A 22,065-nucleotide genomic window follows, 5' to 3' on the forward strand; every position below is an offset into this window, starting at 1 on the left:
GATATGTGATGCATAAAGCTTAAGAGAGAAAGTAGTTTGCCCTCCAACTGCAGGCAGTCTTGGATGACACACACTTCCTTGACCTATTTCAAACCATTTTCAGAGCAGGATACGGAGTCAAGACTGTTATGGTTGCCTCAATGGATGATCTCTGACTCAACACTGACAGGGGAACACTTTGAGATTTTGATACCATCCACCATGATATCCTTTCTGGAACACCTGGGAAGGTTGGGAATAGGAGCCTCTCAGGCAGGTTTCAGATGGTTGGGGATAGCTGCTTCTACCCATATTCAAAGCCTCCATGGGATCATGGATCATGAATTATCATGGTTCCCAGTCATACACAGGCTTCTAAGAACGTTCTGCCGACGATATATAGTACACATTTCCACAAAAGAACTACAGAATCTGTTTGAAAGATGTTGCAAAAGATATTTAATCAATCCCCTGCCATGCAGATACACAGTTAAAGCACTTTTGAAAGACAGTCATCCAACTTCTGTTTAAACACCTCCTAAGAAGGAAAGTTATCCATTTACTAAGGCAGCTTATTCCATTTTTGAAGAGCTCTTACAGTCAAATTGCAAAGAGTAATAAACAGCAATAAATAAGCAATAAACATGTACAGTAATAAAAAAAACAAAGGAACAAGACTATAAAACCGCTTTCATTGGGATGTTGGGGGTAGGACTAATGTATGTAACACTGTACAACCCTTCCCATGTTTATTTTGAATGCCCAAAGGAAACAAGTATTTCTTTCCAGGCTGCTGGATATTAACTTTTAGAAACAGAAGTGCAGAGAAAGGATCACTACACATCTGCATGCTAGAAAGAGGCTTTAGCTTTCAAAAAGTACAGTCTCTGTATCAAGCCTTTCTGTACTATAATGCTACATCAAGATACAAAATACATTATAAACCTATTTCACTTCAAGAGGAAAATGAACACCTTTGATACTGTTTTTGCCCCTGAAAGTTGAGAATGAATTGCCACAAGACATACTTCCTACAATGACTTCTGGAGATGGCTGACAATAAAACTAGCCCTTAGTGAATTTGATTTTTTTAAAAGAAATATTTAATTTTGTTCAACAAATTCAACTGAATAATTGTTCCAAGACGTGTAACTGATTTGAAGATCACACTTCACCAATCCTTCTTCTTGGAGGGCTGCCTCTCAAATAAAACTCCTGAGATGTAGTACTTTTCGTGTTTGGTACAAAATATTTTACAAATGTTTATATATTTGTGTCTATGTAATAAAATATCCTATGACTCATCACTTCTATCATTAGAAAAGATAAAGAGTCAAAATTTTAATAACAATGCAAAAAAGTGGCTTGTGCATCTTAAAAAACACTGGACGCAGAATTTAAATGTAAAATAAAATTATTTGATATTTTAAGTGGAATGTATAATTAAACAATACAGATTACTTCAGTATGTAGTTCCCACATAGATAAACACACTTCCAAATTCTGTACAAGAATATTGTCTATACAATGTCAAGAAAAGTCTTGACACCCTTACATTCATCCTCACTCTGAAATGGCAGTGTAACAAACAATATTATGAGCTCTACTGTTTAAGTAGAGTTGACCTGGTGTACATATTAACTGAGGTAAATTTACTATTTCAAGAAGGAATAACTTCATGATTATTTCAAATATGATAGTAAATACATTTTTACTGCTGTCTTTCTTATAACCTTAGAATGTGAATCCTGCTTTTTATTGCTGTTTTATCAAAGAACCTCCTTTCCTGAGATACTCAGGCAACTTCTGATTATGGAGAGTCAAAAGATTCAGCTGCAATAAAAAAAAACCCGCCCCCGAGATCTCATTATGGGTGGTTATTTCTGATTTACAGCAACCTTAAGGTGAACCTTTCACAGGATTTACTTGCTAAGATTTAATCAGAGAGCATTGCCTCTGCCTTTCTCCAAGGCTGAGTGTGGCTTCCCCAGATAACCCAGTGGGTGTCCATTGCTGCACAGGGGTTCAAACCCTGGTCTCCAGAGCCACAGTCCAACTCTCAAAACCATGTTATTTGAAGCCTCACAAATAGTTAAAATACTATACAAAAAGCATTTTACACAGGAATGAGTGTATACAAATCCTATTTAAATGCAAGGACCACATGAACATATGCTGGGAATGTGTGTAGTTTCCCCAAGCCTCAGAACAAACACAGCTCTGTTTCAAGTTCTGCACATGACTAGTCACTTCCTGCATCTAAATACCCTGAGGATAGAAACTTCTCCACAGGCCAAGCAGTCAGCACTTCTCTGTACTTTTCGCCTTTCTTAGCACCTCCAGAGAAACCGAAGCAAACTTGAAGTTGTTCATGCACACTCCTTGAATGTAACATATTGTGATGATCTGCAGCTATAAATGTAGCTTAACTCGGAAGTCATTGACAGAATGTTCACGTGTAGCTTTTTTTAAAGCACTTGATCCATACACATCTAACAAAGGCCATTCTTCCAAGAGAAAACTACAGAAGGATGTTTGACATTCAACCTCATGCAACTGAAGTTTTGAGCATAACCTATGCTACAAGATGCTTTGTGAAGTGTGTTTTAGACCACCGTATATTCTTTGGTGTTAATATAAAAGTTCTCAGAACTACATTAACTACTGTTTTCTACAGTATTGAGTCAACTTTTCAAGGAGCAAAGAGACATGTTATCCATAACAGCACTTCAGGCCCTTATGATAACCCTCAAGAACCCTTGAAATTATTATTCTGATGCCCACTAATTACATTCTTGCACTAATACTTGTTATTTGTCAATACTGTAGTCTACAATGGAATAAAAAACTAAAGAGATTTTAAAAAGTGATTTCATTGACACAAGGACTGAATTTCTTCAATATTCAGCATTTCAGAGTTCCAGGTTCTTCAGTTGTTCATATGTCACAAAGAACTAGAAACAGATATTAAGGAAAATGAAATGTACAATCTTTCTTATAAACAAGAGCACACTCATGGAAAGAATGAACATTAAGTACACACAGTTTGCATCTACATGTCTTTTCAGCAGACTATTTGTCATTCCCATAGCTCAGTAGTTTATTTTCCTTCGGACAGATAGGTTGGGTGAATGCATCTGGCTATGAAAACAATTTCTTATTTTGCTCAACAGTAATTTCCCACCTCATTTCTCCTTTTCACACCCATCCTGATTTTACACCTCAGGATTAAGGAACGCTTCGGTAATTTTAGTTTGTTATCATTAAACAAAACGCATTAAAATACCAACTGCACACTAACAAATCTCTTCTGCTGCTCACTTTCAGTCTCTTCTTTAGCAAGACATTCTTCCATTATTCACAATAGAAATAGATTAAAAACAAGCAATTCTATTTGTAGTTTTTGCAGCAAATATCACAGAAATGATCTGGATATTGTTACAATTGGGAAGTATCCAAATAATTCTGCATTAGAAATTGTATGTGTGTATATGTGCACACACACACACAGGAGAGAGAGAGAGAGAGAGAGAGAGATTGTTTTGTCATAGTGAATAGACAAAATGAATATAAGCTTATTGAGAAAATAAAGATCTAGAATTAGCTAATTTATACAAAAATACATAGCAATCTATTAGATCTGTAAGACTATTCCTGTTATTGACTTAAGGCAGTTATTTCAAGTTGTAAACACACTGCAACAAATTGATCAATTTGATCAAAAGCCTGAGGATATCAAAAGAATATAAAGTATTGTTAAAAATATTTTGATATAAATCATTAGTGTTATACATTCATTCCTAAAGAGTTCACATTCATGTTCCAGCTCTTATGAAAAAGGATACAATAATATTCCAAGGACCAAGCCTCAACCAGTTCGGCCAGAATCCTTTATACAGTGCAAAAAACCCTTCATTTTTCCATGTCTGTTAGAAAAAAAATATTGACTTTAACATTCTTATAAAACTATATAAGGACTAACGATAGGAGAACAATCCATACCATTTCCCCCACTATTCACCTATCTGCTAATCTGTAGACAAATCCTTGCATACTCATCAAAGATGTACATTTGCAGGCCAATGGAGGGCATGGGGCAGCAATCCATTAATTCTTCTCCTCATGTCCCTCCTTCACTCATACATAGAAGAAAGAATACTCCCCACATTTAAACCTGTTGCAGGATTTGCAGAAACATTAAAACACAACTAGCAGACAGTTGCTTTCCTTGCCAGCTGCACTGAGACTGGAGCGATGAGGGAAGCAATCAAGTCAAGTTTTCCAAGAGCCATATTTATGTATCTAGGTTTCAGGGTAGCTCATAGTTCTATAGCAAGGAACCCTCGAACAAAACAGCTGCCAAAGATCCCTTTTGGGGGAGTTTTTATATGATGCTCAGGCCTATTCCAATCCATTTAACAGTAGAAGGGAACATTTTTAAACACCTAAATAATGATCTCCCCTGTTGGTATTCTGGTGGCTAGAGGGGTCAGACAGAATTGCAAAGGTCACAGGCAAACTGTGGGTTCCATGATTTTCACTTTGGTGTATATTACAATGAATGAGGTTGCACAAAGCTTGGGTATGCACACACCTGTTCTGTTAGTTAACATAATACAATAAAGTTCTTGTCCGAATGTTAGAACAAACTGTAATTTGAACCTAAGAAAATGAACACAGTTACTCAAGAAAAATTATCACAGCCGTGTCATCTTTGTTTAACTTGCCATGGTTAGAAGAAACCACAATTTCCTCAAGACCATATCTAACAGAGAACTGCAGCTTGACCTCAAATGAAACATTTTTCACTCTGTTTCATATACAGATAGACAGCAGAGGGTGTAGTTTCATTTAAAGCATTATTTGAGACTATTCTACAATATGAAAAATTTCTGATTCATGCCTGGCTATGTCATATACTATACAATCTCTATACAATCTCAACTTACTTGAAGCAAGCAATCTAAAGTACTCTTATATCCACACTGGGTTCCATTTTGCAAGGTGCTCTGATTCATCATCCTTGTTCTCACAACATCAATGGGATTAGATGCCAGAGCTCCAGCTAAGCCACAGGTAAAGCTTGCTCTAAAAGAAATTCAGATTATAATTACTAAAATTATCCTCTCCTTATACAGTGAACAAGAAATATGATACAGTTTTATAGTAGATGTGAGATTTTTTTTCATTGTCTCAATATATGTCGTAGGACAGACTATCAAACACATGTCTAGAAAAAATCTTTTTACTCTTCTGGTGAGTGTCAAATCACACATCTTGATATGGCTTAATTTCTTTTCTTTTTTTAATAAACAGTTTATTTTAGTTATGGTACATAACAGAAAAACAAATAACAACAGATATAGTCAGGTAACAATATTTTTGATGTATACATGCCTATCTACCTTAGTCAATCAACCAGTTAATTCTGACATTGAGTACATATTATTATCAGTTACTTAACTTAAAACATATAGACTTGCTATTTCTACATGTTATCCACTATTTTCAGTCTAAGCTTTCTACTCAATTTTTTCCATAACATTCAGAGACCAACACACAATGTATTACACATGACAGACCATATCCCTATCCCACACAAAATAAAACCTCTTCCCCACACCCGTGCACCCTTCACCATGACTTCCAACACTGAAGCACTATGAAGCTTTTAAGCCCATTTATCTATCCTTGTTCATAGTAGACCTAAATTCCTAATGGAGCTCCTTTATATTACTGACCCTCTATTCAGATATACGGGAATATATGCTAATGGATACATTGACCAATAACAAGAGGAACAAAGGAAGGAAGGGGGCTTCAACGCTAGTTAAGTCTTTCTTATGGGAAGATGGTAAGGAGTGAGGAGTTGGCACTGCTGGAAGGCTATTAAAAGACAAGTTGAGGGGCAGTAGAAGGAAGAAGGCAAGGAAGTCATGCAGTTTAATTAGTGAATGATTCAGTTTGCAAAAGAGAAACCCACAAACGTGGGGGGGCCAACTCTATTTCATTTTAATAATGCTGAATCATTCCTTCCCTTCCTGACAAAATAAGCAGCAGCAACCAAACAAAATATCCCACCAAGAACAAAAGGCTTTAAAAAAGGAAATTAGCCACCATTTTTAAACACTTACATAAAGTGAGTATAGATTGTATCTCCCATGAATCCAGACATAATTATATGCTTCTTAGCAAGATCATATACTGGCAGTTCCACTCCAACAACAACAGCAGCTCTTTGTGCAGTAAGAGATACTCCCTGTTAAAAGGTTAAAGCAAATATTGGAATACAAAGTAAACTGTTCCTCAGCTTTATTTTCACTTACTGGTTCTTATGAATTCTACTGATAAATGGATACAGAATCATCATCGGGCTTCACAGTCTAGTTTATCAACTGAGTTTTTGGACCATCAATGACTTTGATTCTATCAAAGAATCTAGGAAGCAGTTAGATAACATGCTGCTTTTTGAAACTCGCTATTGTGAACCATCTATGCTAATTTCATGCAAATACTCTGAAAGTTCAGTTGGAATAGCTCCCAGAAAGCCTAATACTACTGGAGCCACAACTGTTTTCTTTTCCAGAGATTCTGGGTTTAATATTAATAATAATGTATTACTAATATCAGCAACATTGTTACTATATTAATTATATTATTAGTAGCAACAAATGTATTTATATTGTATTTTTCCTTCAAAACTGGGACTCAAAATGTCCCAGTTAAAATATAGAAAAGACCAACAATAAAAAATAATGAAATCATTAATAATATTAAAAATAGGTCTAAAACATTGTGAGGGGTATTAGAGACCGTCACGCTACCATCCTCCTTCTCCTGCTGCTTCTGCCAAATTGTGGAGGCTGCTGGCTGCTCTGCTGACCAGCGGCGAGAAGAATGCTAGCAGTTGTGCAGTTGATCAGTCATCTGGCAACAGAGAGATGGCTGAAGACTCAGTGGGAAGCGGGGGCACACAGGTACAAAAGATGAAACAATAGCAGAGTCATGGAAGGAGGAGGCAGTCAAAAAGAGGCAAGGATGTTGGACTAATCCTCCTCTTGGAAAACTGCTACCAAAAGAGGCCAAGACAGAGGAAGAATAGAGGCAGCAACCCACCCAGCAGGTAAAACCTTTCTCAGAAAGAGAAAGTAGTTCAAGGAAGAGCTCTTCAGCACGCTCTCCCCCGGGTTTGCCTAGTTCATTCGCTCTCCTGAGCAGTAACAAAGAGCTGGGAGAGTCTCATCTCTCTATTAGCAGAGCAGCCCTGTTGACTGTACCTGTAAAGACTCTACAGTCCAGTCAGAAGGGAGTTGGTCCAACCAACCTTGGAAAGCAGCTAGAGGTCTCTGTCTTGCTCCTTCAGCTGTGGAGAGTGGCTCTCTAGGGCCTGGATGTGTAGAGACTTATCCTCCTCACCGGGCTTGACCACGCTGAGACCGGATAACAGAGGGGGACCTGATCTTGCCCAGACTTGCCCTCCTTCAGGCAGCTGATCCTGGTCCAACCTAAAGACCGCTCTTCCTGCAAGGGGAGAGCTTGGCAGGCTTTATCCCCATTCTGACCCCTCATTGAGCAAATGCTGGGAAAGCAAGGCCCTTGAGCTATGTAACGATTTGGAACCAATAAACATTTGTGAAGTATAATTCTCTGTCATGCTTTATTGGTAAACCATTAAGACAGAGGACTGTGGTATCAGAACCAGTGTCAAACCGAAGGTTTTAAACACATTATAGAGTAGTTCTTCGGATAAAACACCTTAGTACCAATCATCCAAACATATTAATAAAATATATCCAATTTTCATTTATTTCCCATTAACTGTTCAGAGAGAAAAAAACCCCAAATATGAGTAGAATCTTAAAAAGAAAATATTGTCCCACACCAGAAGAAATCAACTGAAAGCAATTTTTTAATTTCCATTTACCTCTAAACAAATCTAAATGCGTAAAAAATGCACAAAGAGGAAACAGATGTATTTTATATATACTACACACAGGCTTCTACATCCTTGTTCAAGATGGCAATACCAACCTCTAATTAATATGGAAAGCAAAACAACCTTTCTCCCAACACTGGAGCAGGGCAATAAATGCAAAGTTGGAAAGAAGGCTATGAAGTATCTTCTAACTATGGTGCTGAGGCACCTTTGATGATCTTAGCTATAAAAGACCAATATCAGTAAACTCTACACTGTTGTGGGTGAATGGCCTCTGTTACTTCATATGGGCTCCCATTTAAACCTTGGGATTATTAAATTTTGAAGTGTTTTATGTGAGTTTGATACATAAATGAATGTACTTGCTATCAACTTCTACACTGCATAATAATTGATATGTACCTGAATTAACATTTGAGACATCTGAATGTAATAACTGAGCACTAACTTGCTTCTTGCCAATGGAAAAATTATGGTGAAGTAGGGGCACAAAGAAAGCATGAGAAAGACAAAAAAGAATTGAGGCTACCTGGTTAAGAAGATAGTAATATCCGTGATATAAAATAACAAGATAAGGATACTAGTATGCCTGAGAGGCATACTGGCACCTGGAACTATGGTCTGCAATCCTGTTGATGACAAACACTTGCATAGCCTCATTTTACACCAACATGTGCAACTTTACAGAGATTGTACAGCCCCATTCCATGAAGAGCTTAACCTGGAGGACCTCATAAGAGGTTCAGGAGGGCAACCAATAGTTCATTTTCTCAGCTGTGCAAAAGCATGGTGCTTTCAGGCTCCATCATCCCCCTGGATGGTGCTTTCAGGCTCCATCATCCCCCGATTAGCCATGGAGTAGAACCCGATGCCAGGGCTTATTCCTGCATCCCAACCCTCTTTTTGACACTTGGTGTGCTGAGTAAAATCATATACATTTTGTATAAAATGTCTGCGCTCCCAAGTTTAGATTCAAGTGATATGGACTATGGGATAGGATCAATGCAATCCTCCCAGGTTTAGTCCCTTTGTTTGCCTTCTCTTTCTATTTTTAGAATTTCTTTGCATTTCCTGGCTAATTAATTTTAGTATTTTGTATGAGAGAAGTGAATACACATCCAGCTGGCAAGGCAGGAATTGAGCAAGGGGTGGGTGTCCACGAATAAAAAAACTTTAGGTTTCCATTAAGTCAGCTAATATGTAGGGAATAACTCAAGAGTGTGTGGATTGCTCCTCCTGACCCATCCAGAGAACAGCTTTGTTTATCATTTAAGTTTGCAATTTTCAATCTACTGAATAAAATAAGTATTTCTGGTCATTAAAGTAAATACAAAAATTTACAAACAAATGTTTGCTTAATATACAGTAGTTCAGTCAGCAGAAAGGCAGAAAGTAATTTGACACTGAAACATCAAAAAAACTATTTTTTATCTCTGTAGTTTATATTAACAATTTACCTTCCATAATCCTCTGGTACCTTCATTTTGATAGATGGTCATAAAGTTGCCAATCATTCCCCCTTGCATCACACTGCCTCGGGCCTGCATTCTGATCTGGGGAGCGGGGGGAGAAAATTTATTACTCAACAATAGTCATACAACAATTTAATGGTGAAACAAATATATCCTTTTCTATGGATAAAACATATTCCTGGGTGAGAAATGAAATGTGGAGAATTCAAAAAAGTGGGTCTCTAAATCTTTTGCCTGGCAACTGGCAATCGCTGCAGATTGTTGAATATTGCACTCCTTTAAAACAGCCCATTAAATACTACTAGGCCAAAATCAGCTTCATTGAAATAATAAAATAGTAACTTTTAACAGCCCGAGAATTTGTCTTCTCTACGTCCCTTCCATTGGGTGTCACTTCTTTGCATTTTCACAGGATAATCAGACAAAAAGACACTCTCTTATATTTTCTCCATGTTGACATCTTTCTGTTTTGTATACATTTAGAAATCATCCCAGTTTTGAGGGCAATTTTTCAAAATAAGCAGGGTGGAAACAGCTCTACTGCAGAGGTACTGTTTAGTAACTTGAAAGTTTCCAGAGATCTGGTTGATATAAATTGGAAAATACATCACAGAAAATTAGACATTGATACACATAGAGGAAATATAGGCACCATCCCCTGTAAAGGACAGGGAATTTTTGTCCAAGAGTTACCATGAGGACTGCTAAGAAAAATAAATTCCAAGGAAGAAATTCAAATGGATCTGGGGAAAAAAACCACTAAACAAGAAGTAAACAATTTGATGGGTGAAAAATACCTTAACTTTGTGAAAACAAGACATATAAAGTAAAAACTCCTTGTTCTCTAACTGAAATCAGGACCAACTGCTCAATTGGAGTTTGCCAGTATGTTTCCTTCACAGCAGGTCTATCTGCTATATTTGGGATACTGTGGAATGCAGACTTAGATCATTCTTAAATTAGGCACTATGTGCGCAATCATTCAAAAAGCTCATGTGGCAAATGCTACGTGAGTTTCTTTTCTGCAGTTCATACCTTCAGGACATCTGTAAGATTAGCAATACATGATGAAATCTCATCTGACAGAACTAACACATTTATGCCTCTCCTTTGCATACTACATCACAGTTCAGTTAGACAGGATGATCCAATGTAATGTTTCCAATAGACTTCTCTCAGAAATGCACTGTACAATCAACTGTTTTTAATTCTTCTTCTCAGAATACTGCACCCCAGTTTAGTTAGGATGGTTCTGTAAGTATCTCCAGTGTTTGAGGGTTATTGAACCTTTCCAGATAAAGGATACTCAACCCATATTTCATAAGCTTAAGGATTTCAGAAAATACAATATTAAGATTCCTTTTTCTGATTACATACATGGTTCTATTCCTACGACAATCACAGTTTGGGGTTTTTTTTACCAGTAAGGTTTTGTCACTCAAAAAAGCTCATGTGGCAAATGCTGCATGAGTTTGTTTTCTGCAGTTCTTACCTTTAGGACATCTGTAGGGTTAGCAATACATGATGACACCACACCTGACAAAACTCCACATAACACATTTACAGCTAGGGTTTCATCTGTTTCAAAACAAAAGCATTTATGTACAAAATAAATGGCATCCTGTAAGCCACAGAGATCAATATTTTGCATGATTCCAAAAATAGCAACTGAACATACCAATACTTTTATTTTGGTTCCACTGTATACCTTTTATGAACCAATACTGCAAAGACACTAGTTACATCTAACATAAGAATCTTTAAATAACTATCCTTTGAAAAGTTATTTAAATAACTCCACCCCAAAGGGGCAGGACAATTGGTTTTGAGCTTCATCATAGGACTTGATACCAGAAAGAAGGTAAGAGGACTCCTATATACAAGATTTGTCACACAACCACAGCTTCGTACACTTATTAAGATCCATGCTAAGTTTGCCTGTTAATATACTGCATATATATACCATATATACTCCAGTATAAGCCAAACCGAATATAAGCCGAGGCACCTAATGTTGCCACAAAAAACTGAGAAAACTTATTGACTCGAATATAAGCCAAGGGAGGGAAATGCAGCTACTACTGGTAAATTTCAAAAATAAAAATAGATACCAATGAAATTACCATATATACTCGAATATAAGCCAACCTGAATATAAGATGAGGGGAGCTTTTTCAGCCTAAAAAATGTGATTAAAAACTCAGGTTATACTCGAGAATATACAGTAGCTGGGGGGAAAAAACCAATGAAACTTGCCTCTGCCTCATAGATTTCATATAAATTAGCTATGGCTTGCATATCTTGGAAAATTAAGTAACAGAATATAGAAACAGTGGAGTCAGAAGTAATATACACAAATGAAGTTAAGTTGGCCAGGAGATAGGAGCGGCAATTTAAATACAATCAAGGTTAGGAATATTCCTAGTAGCAATTATCACAGCTTACATAGTAGGGAGATTTAAAGTGCCAGTCATCACAACAAATGATGGTTTGTAGTAGTCAAGGAATGTATTTGCTCTTCAAAATATCAGTTACACAGATGTGAAATCTTTATCCACAAATATTCTGTATGATAAGAGTAATAACTGTGTCTTGAATTCCTTATATGTTTTATCATATCCCTCATATTTTATGTTTAAACTTATGGATATTATACTGGGAAAAAATCTTTAATCGGTTTTATTATCAGATAAAATGAGGATGGGATGTAACTTTGCCCTATCTCCTACTTATTGATGACAAGATCAGTATTTCACTCCGTTGTTACAGAGTGCATCTAATTCATAGTACTTCAAATACTGCATAATTTACCACATACAATCCATTAGATAACAACTGTCCCATGTTTACATGCATATATGTTATCTGCTGATCTGTGTTTCTCTTTATAAATGTATACAACATTTGACATTTGTAATGCACACATGTTGGCCAGAACTCCTTGGGAGGTGAATTAGCAATACTGACATTGCTTTTAACAATATGATGGTGTAGCATAAGCCTGAAAATCTGCTCACCTTCTGGGTGCTCAATAAATATTCTTTTTAGGCTGTGGTAAGTACCAATTTTGATAGTTCCATATGAAGCCTGCCGAAGCATAGCAGGTGCAATTCTGGAAAGAAAGAGTGAAGAAAAAAAAAGCCCCCAAATGTTATTGCTTTCTTGAAATGAGATGCATGAAAATATTCCATTTCATATTGTGGATTTATGAAAGCAGCATCACTAAAGCCTTTCAGAAACAGCATTCAGCATTAAAGACAACATGCAACAACGGGTATTGTCTGTTTAATGGATGCTCAATGGGTAGCTGCTGTTGAATGGATGGCTGCTGTTGAAAATCACTAAGCATGTTTCATTTCACCCTGTTTCTATCATTTCAAATTAAGCTTCTTTTTTGCTGACTAGGGAGGTGCAGGTAGCATCTGCTTTGTGTCTGCCTACAACTTACAATAGGTCACATCTAACTTCCAGGCAGCTTGGGATAGCAGAGGGGACTGATTTGCCTCTCTGCTCCCTCAGCTGCTACTCAGTGTAAAATGTTCAGCTGAACCAAGATATTTTGCTCACAGATAAACTGATAATAACCCTAATCTGCCTATATGTAGTTGGACACCTGCTCTTACTTTCAATCTCAGACCTGAGTGAGACATCTGTAAGTTTATTTGCTCATGACTGAGGTCCCAGTGCAGCTTTGGTGTAGTATCAGGAAGTCCAGAGAATAAAGCTTCTTACCATGCTGCAGGCTTGTCATTTGGACAAGATACCTGAATTACTCCACCTGCTTACATATAATTTAATCTATTCCAACCTTGATTGATTGTATCTACAAATGGACAAAATGACTTTAGAGAGGAGCGGGCACATTACAGACACAAGAGCCACACTGCCTCATTTTCACGTCTTCCAAAGCTCAGAAGATCCAAGGATGCCAGCACAGCTGCCACTGTGGGTGACAAAAAATAACATCATGTCTCTCCCAGCCACATTTGGAAGAGGGTTCTGCCTGCTTTGAAGCAACACTCCCCAAAAGGATTATTTCAAGGCTTTTTACAGGAACTCTGAAGCAGTTGGCCATATTTTTGGTTTAAGGTGGTGGTGGGGGGGGGGGTTAAGTGAGGGAGTGTCGGGGCCTTGGAGAATGTTGGTTCTCATGGGCTGTAACAGACACCTCCTCCATGATCCTTTCTCTCCTGTTATGTGTAAATTATTGCAAACATCTCTGGGGACTGGGAGAAAAGTGCTCAAGCACATGATGGCTGCTTCCTGAAGAAACCAAATTATCTGGACCTATTCTGGTCTAATTTTAGGCCTCAGGAGAAATAGTTTTGGTCACCATGAGACCTGATGTAGACGGAAAAATGTAGAACATCACCCTGGCAATTCTTCTAGAGCTTTTGATAATTCTAATCACAATATTATAATGGACGTTCTGTGTGGAATAGGAGTAAGAAAGAGTAATTCTGTATAGACTAGCAAGGCAGAAGGTGGAAACGTGTAAAATTTAGGATTGGAATTTGCACACGCTTCCAGATAACGTTGAACTGCAATTTCCATGAGTCCTAGCCTACACGGCCAATGCTGAGGAATGCTGACTGTTATAGTTCAACAACTTGTGGCAGGCCATTTAATACCCAATACCAATTTAGTCTCATGTTTGATTAGAAGTGTGGTACCGCAATGTTCCTTTCTGATTAGCATTTATTTGAAACCACTGGAAGAATAGATCAGGGATTCTGGAGCTAAACTCCATTCACATTTATTCTTGTCAACAGAGTTTGGCAAATTTATGCAGGCGCTGGACTACTCCTGAATACTTATACAGTAATGGGATGGATGGGGTCAAAAACCAAAGCTTTAGTCTTGATAAGATAAAGGATGCAGATTAGTGATTCCCAGGTATAGGAAGCGCACTCTCCAGAAAGAAGCAGGTAAGTAAACGTGGAATTACTCCTGGATCCACTTTTGTCACCTTTGGAAATCAGAGTGCCTTTGGCTAACTTTGTCCAGACTAAGAGGTAAAAACTTTCCTGTACAGGAATTGCCTGGTTACAATTATTCATAGACTGCTTACTTTCTAATCTCAGCAATGTCCTCTATGTCGATGAATACTTTAGGACATAGAAGCTGCAGTTTAGCACAGAATCAATTGACCTAACTGCTGTCTGGCACAACGTATTTGTTTGTTTTTTGCAACCCATTTTAAAGATACTACGCTACCTAACATTGTGTTTCCTATTTGAGTTCAAGGACCTGGTGATGACATTTGAAATCCTACATATTCTGGGACCCAAAACTTGAAATGCATCTGCCTGTATACACCTAAGTGCTGAGAACTCTGAGGCCACCTGCTGTATTCCACAAGTGTGAGCAAAGCATTATCCAGGGACACAGAAAAAGTCTTTTCTCCAAGGGATCCCTACAGAGCTCTAATTGCCACTGACACTGGTATTAAAATTTGGCTGCTCACTGAAACTTTGAGAAAGCAAAAATATTTCTTTATTTTATTCTTTTTAAAAAAAATTATACATAACCATAATTACCATACTTTTTCCCCCTTTTCATTCCCTTCTCCTTCCCCACATCCACCCCGCCCTGGTTGACAACTTAATCCATTTGTCTCCCATTATATGAGCCTTTTTTCCATTCTATCCAATTTTTTCTTCCAGCAAAAAAAATATTTCTTGATTCTGTCCTGCTGGGTTTTGATTTGCTATCATTAATATTTTGTATAATTAGTTACAAATTATTCTTCTTACCTGGCTAACATACTTGATAGAGAACAGAATAGAAACATTGTCATTAAATCAGACTTTTGATTCGGCTACATGATAATAATAATGTTTTACATGTATTTTAATCTAATGTTTTATCTTTTGTATAATGTTGCATGTAATGTGTTGTATGTTGTCTGCATCAAACTGCTGCCATTGTAAGTCCCCCTTCAGGGGTTGAGAATGTTGGAAATAAATAAATACATTTAGTAAGTGAGAGATGAATTAAACTCTACAAGATACAAGTACCTCTGTATTTATCTGTATGCTTGTATGTTAGTTGTTTGAAACAACGTAAGAGAAAAGATGTTACATAAATTACCCAGAGTACAACGCTTTTGGTCCTTCTTCCCTGAATATCTTCACTAGCGCATGAATCATTCCACGGTAACGAATCTCTTTATGCTTTACATCATGTTTTTGACCTTGTACCTGGAGACGCGTTTTTGTCAGATCAATTGGAAAAGTACCTTGAAGACAAATAAAAACATAATGAGTCATAAATAATAAAACTATGTTTGTACATCTTAGAAATGTACAAAGCTAGTTGCTCACTTTAAGTGGTAAATAGCAGCAGTAGCTGCTCGAAGAGTCTGTGTGATGGTAGTAGATTCTGCAACTTGCAGTAGAGGGACTTCCACTAAATGAAGGCAGGCCTGGGCTCTGTGTTCATAGGAGGAATGTTTTATGAAAAATATTTCAAAGGGTTTGTGAAAGAAGGAATTTTTGCCTGCAGTGAATGGATGCTGGCAGTCACTGTTCAGCAAGCCAGCTGAAGGGACATTGTAGATCGAATTTCAATTACTCAATCAGCCAGGGCTTTGAAGCTGCAAGGCTATTAAATGCTAATCAAGGTGGCCAATTGCAACATTCACCCCTGCCTCAAGGAGACAAGAGTTCTTTCTCCCACCCTGAACATTCCACAGATATATAAACCTCACTTGCCCAGTTTCCAACAGACCCTTCAACCTCAGAGAATACCTGCCATAGATGTGGGTGAAACGTCAAGAGAGATTTCTTCTGGAACATGGCTATACAGCCCAGAAAACTCACAGCAACCCAATGATTCCAGCCATGAAAGCTTTTGACACACATTCAATTACAAACATGTAAATCAGTGGACAACTTCTTGATTCCCTATGGCCTACCCAATCAATATTTAACTATGAATTTAAACTCATGTCCTGTATTTACTGTATTTTACTTTTGTTCTGTGACATCCAAGCCAGTTTACCAGCTGTTAGGATTTTTGGGAGTTGAAGGCGAAAAAATCTAGGGACCCACAGGTTGTGAACCATTGCTCTAAGGACCCTGGAATCTCAAAGGATCCGTTAGCTTTTGAAGGTGGACCATTTTAATAGGTCCTCTGCCCCAGCAGGGGTAGGTTGTAGCTGTGATAATAATCCTGACTAGATAGTGAAAGGCGTGTTGCAAGATTTATCACTTAGTGAAATATCTTAGAACATGGTTCAAATATTATCTGAACACAATAGGTTTATTTCTGGCTCATTGGACTGCATCCAAGTTCCAAACACTAGCTTTTGCTAACTGCTCCTAATGCTGCCAGTGAATTTGTCTTTGTTCCATTTCCAAGTAAAGTCAAAAACTGTATTAATTTTGCTCAGACACAGGTTTCTGCCTCCAAGTTGATGTGGAAAAATACCAGATGTAGAGGCTACCATTGCTAAGAGGTAATTGATCTTTCTGTTCTAGAAGGTCAATTAGCCTCAACACACTGAGACTGGGTAGAAGATTTACCAGAGCTAACAGTGAAAGAAATGTAATGCTTAACTTTTGGAACTCTTTGAGACATGGATGAACAACAGCTACACTTCTAATTTAATCATTTCCATCATTTTAACAAAACAATTCAGTGCATGTTTAGCAATTCATAACAGTCTGTAGTAAAGTAAGTTGATGAGGGCAAGGGGGAAGGAATTAGAAGACGGGACATGGGCGCTACGCACAACCCTACTCTACTCAGGAATATGGTTCTATTCTTTACTTTTTCTGAAAGGTTAGGTACAGCATTTATCCATTTGTATCCGTTTACACATCATGGTAATTTGAGGTTAACTAGGTTATTATTTTTGAACAAATCACACACACGGACCAAAAAAAAGATCAACCCCAAAATCATGGATGAACTTATACAGGTCATTAGAGCACTTCTGTTTGTCACTTCTAGACTTTTGGAATGCATATTTGAAAAAGGGTATCAGTGCCAGTTCTCTGGCACTTCCCTGGCGCAGCGGAGATAGCAAAGAAGTCAGTGCATCTTTGAGGCTCACTGGATAGACTAAGCTCTAGACTTAGCTTGTGCAAATAAAACCTTAAAAAGCCTCAATCCACTCTGCTCTCACTGTTGCAACAGCAGCTCTTTGGCATTCTCCCCTGGGCTTAGGGAGTGTAGGTGGTTGGGGCTTCTTTTAGGTTCTCCTTGGATAGACTAAGCTCTACCCTTGAGAGCTTTGTCCATCCATGGAGAACTTCAAAGAAGCACTGCCCTCGGCCCCATTTTCTATAATGGCCTTTTGAAGTTACTGGGCAGAAAATGGCAGTGACTTTCACCATTCTGTGGAAAAAAATCCAATTAGCCTCATGTTCTGCCCTAAAGCTTTACCTTCAACTTACTCATCATATCAAACTCCACAATTTTGGCCCCAAAACCTTTCATTGACTTAAACATGAGTTTAACTTAAACCAGAGTACAGACTGCAGTTTTGTAACTTTATATAAATAAGTACCCTTTATATTGATATGTAAGTTAAAACATTTTAGTCAAACATCAACCTTTCCTCCCAAAAATGGAGGAACTGCACCTTAACTCATGTAAAAATAGGAGTGATCTCATCCTCTGAGTAGAGTGGTAAAAAAAAGAGCTTAGTCCATCCTGGAAGAACATCTCTCCACCATGGAAACTGCTTCTAGTCGTTTTCAATGCATAGGTGAGAAAATGGCCACAGCTGATGCCAGGATCAGCTGGACCCCTGAGGCAGCTTCGGTGCTTTCTTCGCTCTTAATAATGATCCTTGACTTCCCCATGGGTCATAACAAAATCTATAATTTTGGCCTGAAAATCAAATCTCAACTTATACATGATGATTTATATATGAGTATATACAGTACTATATTCAGCTAAGGGCTTATAATCTGAATATAATGCAAGTGTTGATAATATGAAGGAAAAGCCGTTTTAGAAGTAAGTAATTTACCACATTCTGCAGTGACTGAAGCTAAGCCTCCATACACAAATGGCTTCCAGTTCAAAGCTGCCATCGTCTTGGATGCTTCTTCCTTCTGCAGTGCAACAAAACAGAAGCACACTGTTCTTGAAAAAAATGCATAAAAATAAACTATAATGCATAATCATAAAACATACGACTTAGCTGAAATAGTAGAAAATAGTAGAAAATGCTAATTTAATGTAGACTGCAAAATTCTCTATACCTTTCTTATTTTCCTTTTGATTGAGCAAAACCATCCATTGAGTTATGTCAAATATTTCTACTTACAGTTCTAGGTTACACAGACCAATCTATAGGTTAGGCCCCTTCCACACAGCTGAATAAAATCCCAGACATTTAATTAAAAAACTCAGATATTCAATATCAAGGCAGAAAATCCCACAATATCTGCTTTGAACTGGGTTATCTGAGTCCACACTGCCATTTATTTCAGTTCAAAGCAGAAAATGTGGGATTTTATACAGCTGTGTGGAAGGGGCCTCAGAATTAAGCCTTTACTTACAATGTAGAGCCAATGATTTGGGTACCTCAATTTTAAAATAATCAGGATAGTACATAAACTTTATTTTGTCTTCCTAACCTCTGAAGCATACAGTGATTGTGCATATTTTCTCCTGCCAATTTCCCTTCCCCTCTGTTTCCTATCCCTTTGTTCTTTTCTCACTATTTTCCCAGTTTATATTCTTTCACATTTCTGCCTGTCTATCCTTACTATTTAGAACTAAACAAAATTTTAAAACATATCAGCTGAAATTGACATATTTTCTTTATTTTCTTTACACTGATTCAATGACACACACAATGCCCACTCCATCAGGCCAGAATTTTAAATTTCTTGGTTTCTTTCCCTCTCGTTTTTGCTTCATTTTTGTAGCATCATGCCTAAATATAGAGATGTTAAAGCCCAGTAAGAAAAATGGAAAATTAAGGGGAAACATAGATAATTTTACATGTGGAAGTTTTATCTTTGAGAAAAGCAGAAAAAATCTGGGGGAATATTTTCTCTCTTATCTAAAGATTATGATTGTCTAAAACATGCTAAATGGATCAATATAATTTGTTAAACAACCTCACATCTTATGTTACTAAAAGAGTAAAATAAGTAGTGGTCCTGATAGGAAAATAAATATTGCATATATATGAATCCCCCACCAACAACTTACTGTTTTTTTCCAATAAAAGAGGGAGGGCATTCCTTCTTACACCCAATGTTTAAAATTCCTCTACATTGTGTATGTTAAGTTCTGTGAGAGGTCAGGAACATGTATAACCTTTGTGCTAATAAAAAGTACTATCCAACTCATCTAAACACTGAAACATCCCCAAGAAAGGTGTCTTAGCTTTGCCAGTCAATGCCTACAGTACTGAACTAGAGGGACAGGTGGTCAGGCTAAACATTGAATAGCTTCCATCATTTAAAGAAAAAAATAAGCAGCAATATATTATGTGTCGATGTGTGCCTTCAAGTCTTTTCCTACTTATCCAAATACCTATCATAGTACTTTCTTGTCAAGAAGAGGTTTGCCTTTTGCCTTCATCTGAGTGTGACTTGCACAAGGTCTTCCATGGCTGAGCCAGGATCTGACCTCCAGTGTCCCCATTAACCATACTGGCTCCTGCGTTTCGTTATAGCTGCTCACAAAGCAAGACATGATCTTCTCAAATGCGACAGTTAAGACAGATAGTATTGCTACATCTTAAGTGACTTTTGAGAGAAAAATACATTGTCTCTACAGTAGTTTTCTAAACTGTGTTGCAACAAAGGTGTGTCACATGAAGGCAGGTCAGTCAGTTATTGTAATCCTAGCTAGTTGATTTAATTCATTTGCTTTACCTTGAGTACCTTCAGTTTGTAGTGTCCTCACACATTTCATTACTACAATTTATGCATGTGACCACACATGTTGTAAGGGGTTAGTTTAACCTCCGGCTTGCTACTAAAACTGTTGCGAAATGATGCATGTCTAAACAATGTGCCACCAACATGAAACGTTTGTAAAACTCAGATCTATGCTGTAGAAACAATGCACTTTGTCAATTTCTCTGCAATGCTATGAAATCAAGGGAGTTGTAATTTTACAAGGACTTTTTTTTACCTCTGCTGTGGAGTGCTGGTGCCTCGCCAGACTGCAGCTTCCATGATTCCACAACTAAAGTGGTGCCAAACTGCATTCATTCTACAGTGCAGATACACCCTAAGGCACTGCTTGTGACATTCTTATACTCCAATTGTCCTCCAAAACTGGCATTAACAGGGAGAAGAAAATGAACAAAACCTTAGGGGCCTTCCTGACAGGCCCTATATCCCAGGATCTGATCCCAGGTTTTCTATTTATCCCAGATTATCTGGCAGTGTGGAATCATATAATTAAAGAAGGAAACCTGGAATCAGATCCTGGGAGATAGGGAATATACAAAAATAGAAAAGATGGTAACTCAAAGGGGGGCTAAAGAAGAGAATATAACATTAAAAGGTACAGTAAATGATATCTTTAAACTATTATTAATGAACGAACAGGAACAAGATTATTTGAAGGAAGTATGGGAATTAGACTGGGGGGGAAATGAGTAATCAGGAATGGGCAAAGATATGAAGTATGAGATTCTAAAAAATATGTCTAAAAGGATTAAGGAACCATTACCTGAATGCTCAAATTGGAATACTGATGGTGTTGGGGGGAAATTGTTGTCATTTAGGAGTTGTAATTGCTGGGATTTGTAGTTCACCTGCAATCAAAGAGCCTTTTGAACTCCACCAGCGATGGAATTGGGCCAAACTTGGCACACAGAAATCCCATGACCAACAGAAAATACTGGAAGGGTTTGGTGGGCATTGACCTTGAGTTTTGGAGTTGTAGTTCACCTATATCCAGAGAGCGCTGTGCACTCAAACAATGATGGATCTGGACTAAACTTGGCACGAATACTCAAATGTGAACACTGGTGGAGTTTGGGGGAAATTGATCTTGATGTTTTGTAGTTGCTGGGATTTATAGTTCACTTACAATCATGTGTAAGCCGCATCGAGTCCTTCGGGAGATGCTCGCGGGGTACAAATAAAGTTAATAAATAATAATAAATAAATAAATAAATAAATAATAAAGAGCATTCTGAACCCCACCAATGACAGAATTGGGCCAAACTTCCCACACAGAACCCCCATGGTGGTCTTTAGTGACCCCCTCCAGGGGTCCCGACCCCCAGGTTGAGAACCACTGGAGTCTAAGATGTTGTAAAAAGAGGGAAGAATGTATGCTTATACGTTTTGTTTGATAAATTTATAAAATTTAAAAAAAAAAGATCCTGGGAGATGGGGAAGGCCCTTAGAGAAGGGCTTGGAGGAAAGACCTGGCCTTGGGAGAGGGGAGGGGGCGTGATTGACAGCTCCCCAACGGCGCCACTCAGGAGGGACGTCACGTGCTCGCGGCCACAACTTCTGAGAAGTTTGCCCCGCCGCTGAAGGAGGACGACGACGACGACGACTCCCCAGGAAAGAAGGAGGGAAGAAGCCCCCGCCCCACCCCCGGGAGCCCCAGCCCACTTACCGTGCCCTGCGGCCTCTGTGGCCTGAGTGACTGGGCCGACGGCGGGGAGGGAAAGTCGAAGGGAAGAAGGGCGAAGGGAAGGACGGCAAGAAGGGGGCGGGGCAAGGGGGCCGA

At 38.1% G+C, this 22,065-nt stretch overlaps 1 protein-coding gene across 2 annotated transcripts; it reads right to left on the reverse strand.

Annotated features, from left to right (window-relative positions):
- Positions 1-414: 414 nt before the first annotated feature.
- SLC25A30 (solute carrier family 25 member 30) lies at positions 415-22,037 on the reverse strand. Of its 2 annotated transcripts, XM_060769270.2 has the most exons (11): positions 21,952-22,037; positions 20,503-20,648; positions 18,374-18,458; positions 15,481-15,628; positions 12,405-12,499; positions 10,880-10,965; positions 9,373-9,468; positions 6,114-6,238; positions 4,929-5,067; positions 3,825-3,905; positions 415-2,933 (listed from the first exon to the last, which is right to left on the reverse strand). In XM_060769270.2, the coding sequence occupies exons 3-11, from the start codon at positions 18,435-18,437 to the stop codon at positions 2,892-2,894; spliced, it is 876 nt and encodes a 291-aa protein (XP_060625253.1). In that variant the 5' UTR covers positions 18,438-18,458; positions 20,503-20,648; positions 21,952-22,037; the 3' UTR covers positions 415-2,891. The 2 variants fall into 2 exon arrangements, with proteins under 2 accessions (XP_060625253.1, XP_060625255.1); XM_060769272.2 differs by lacking the exon at positions 20,503-20,648 and having other exon boundaries at positions 21,952-22,034.
- Between the last annotated feature and the right edge of the window lie 28 nt (positions 22,038-22,065).

The sequence above is a fragment of the Anolis sagrei genome, chromosome 3, assembly GCF_037176765.1.
Source record: "Anolis sagrei isolate rAnoSag1 chromosome 3, rAnoSag1.mat, whole genome shotgun sequence".
NCBI lineage: Eukaryota > Metazoa > Chordata > Lepidosauria > Squamata > Dactyloidae > Anolis > Anolis sagrei.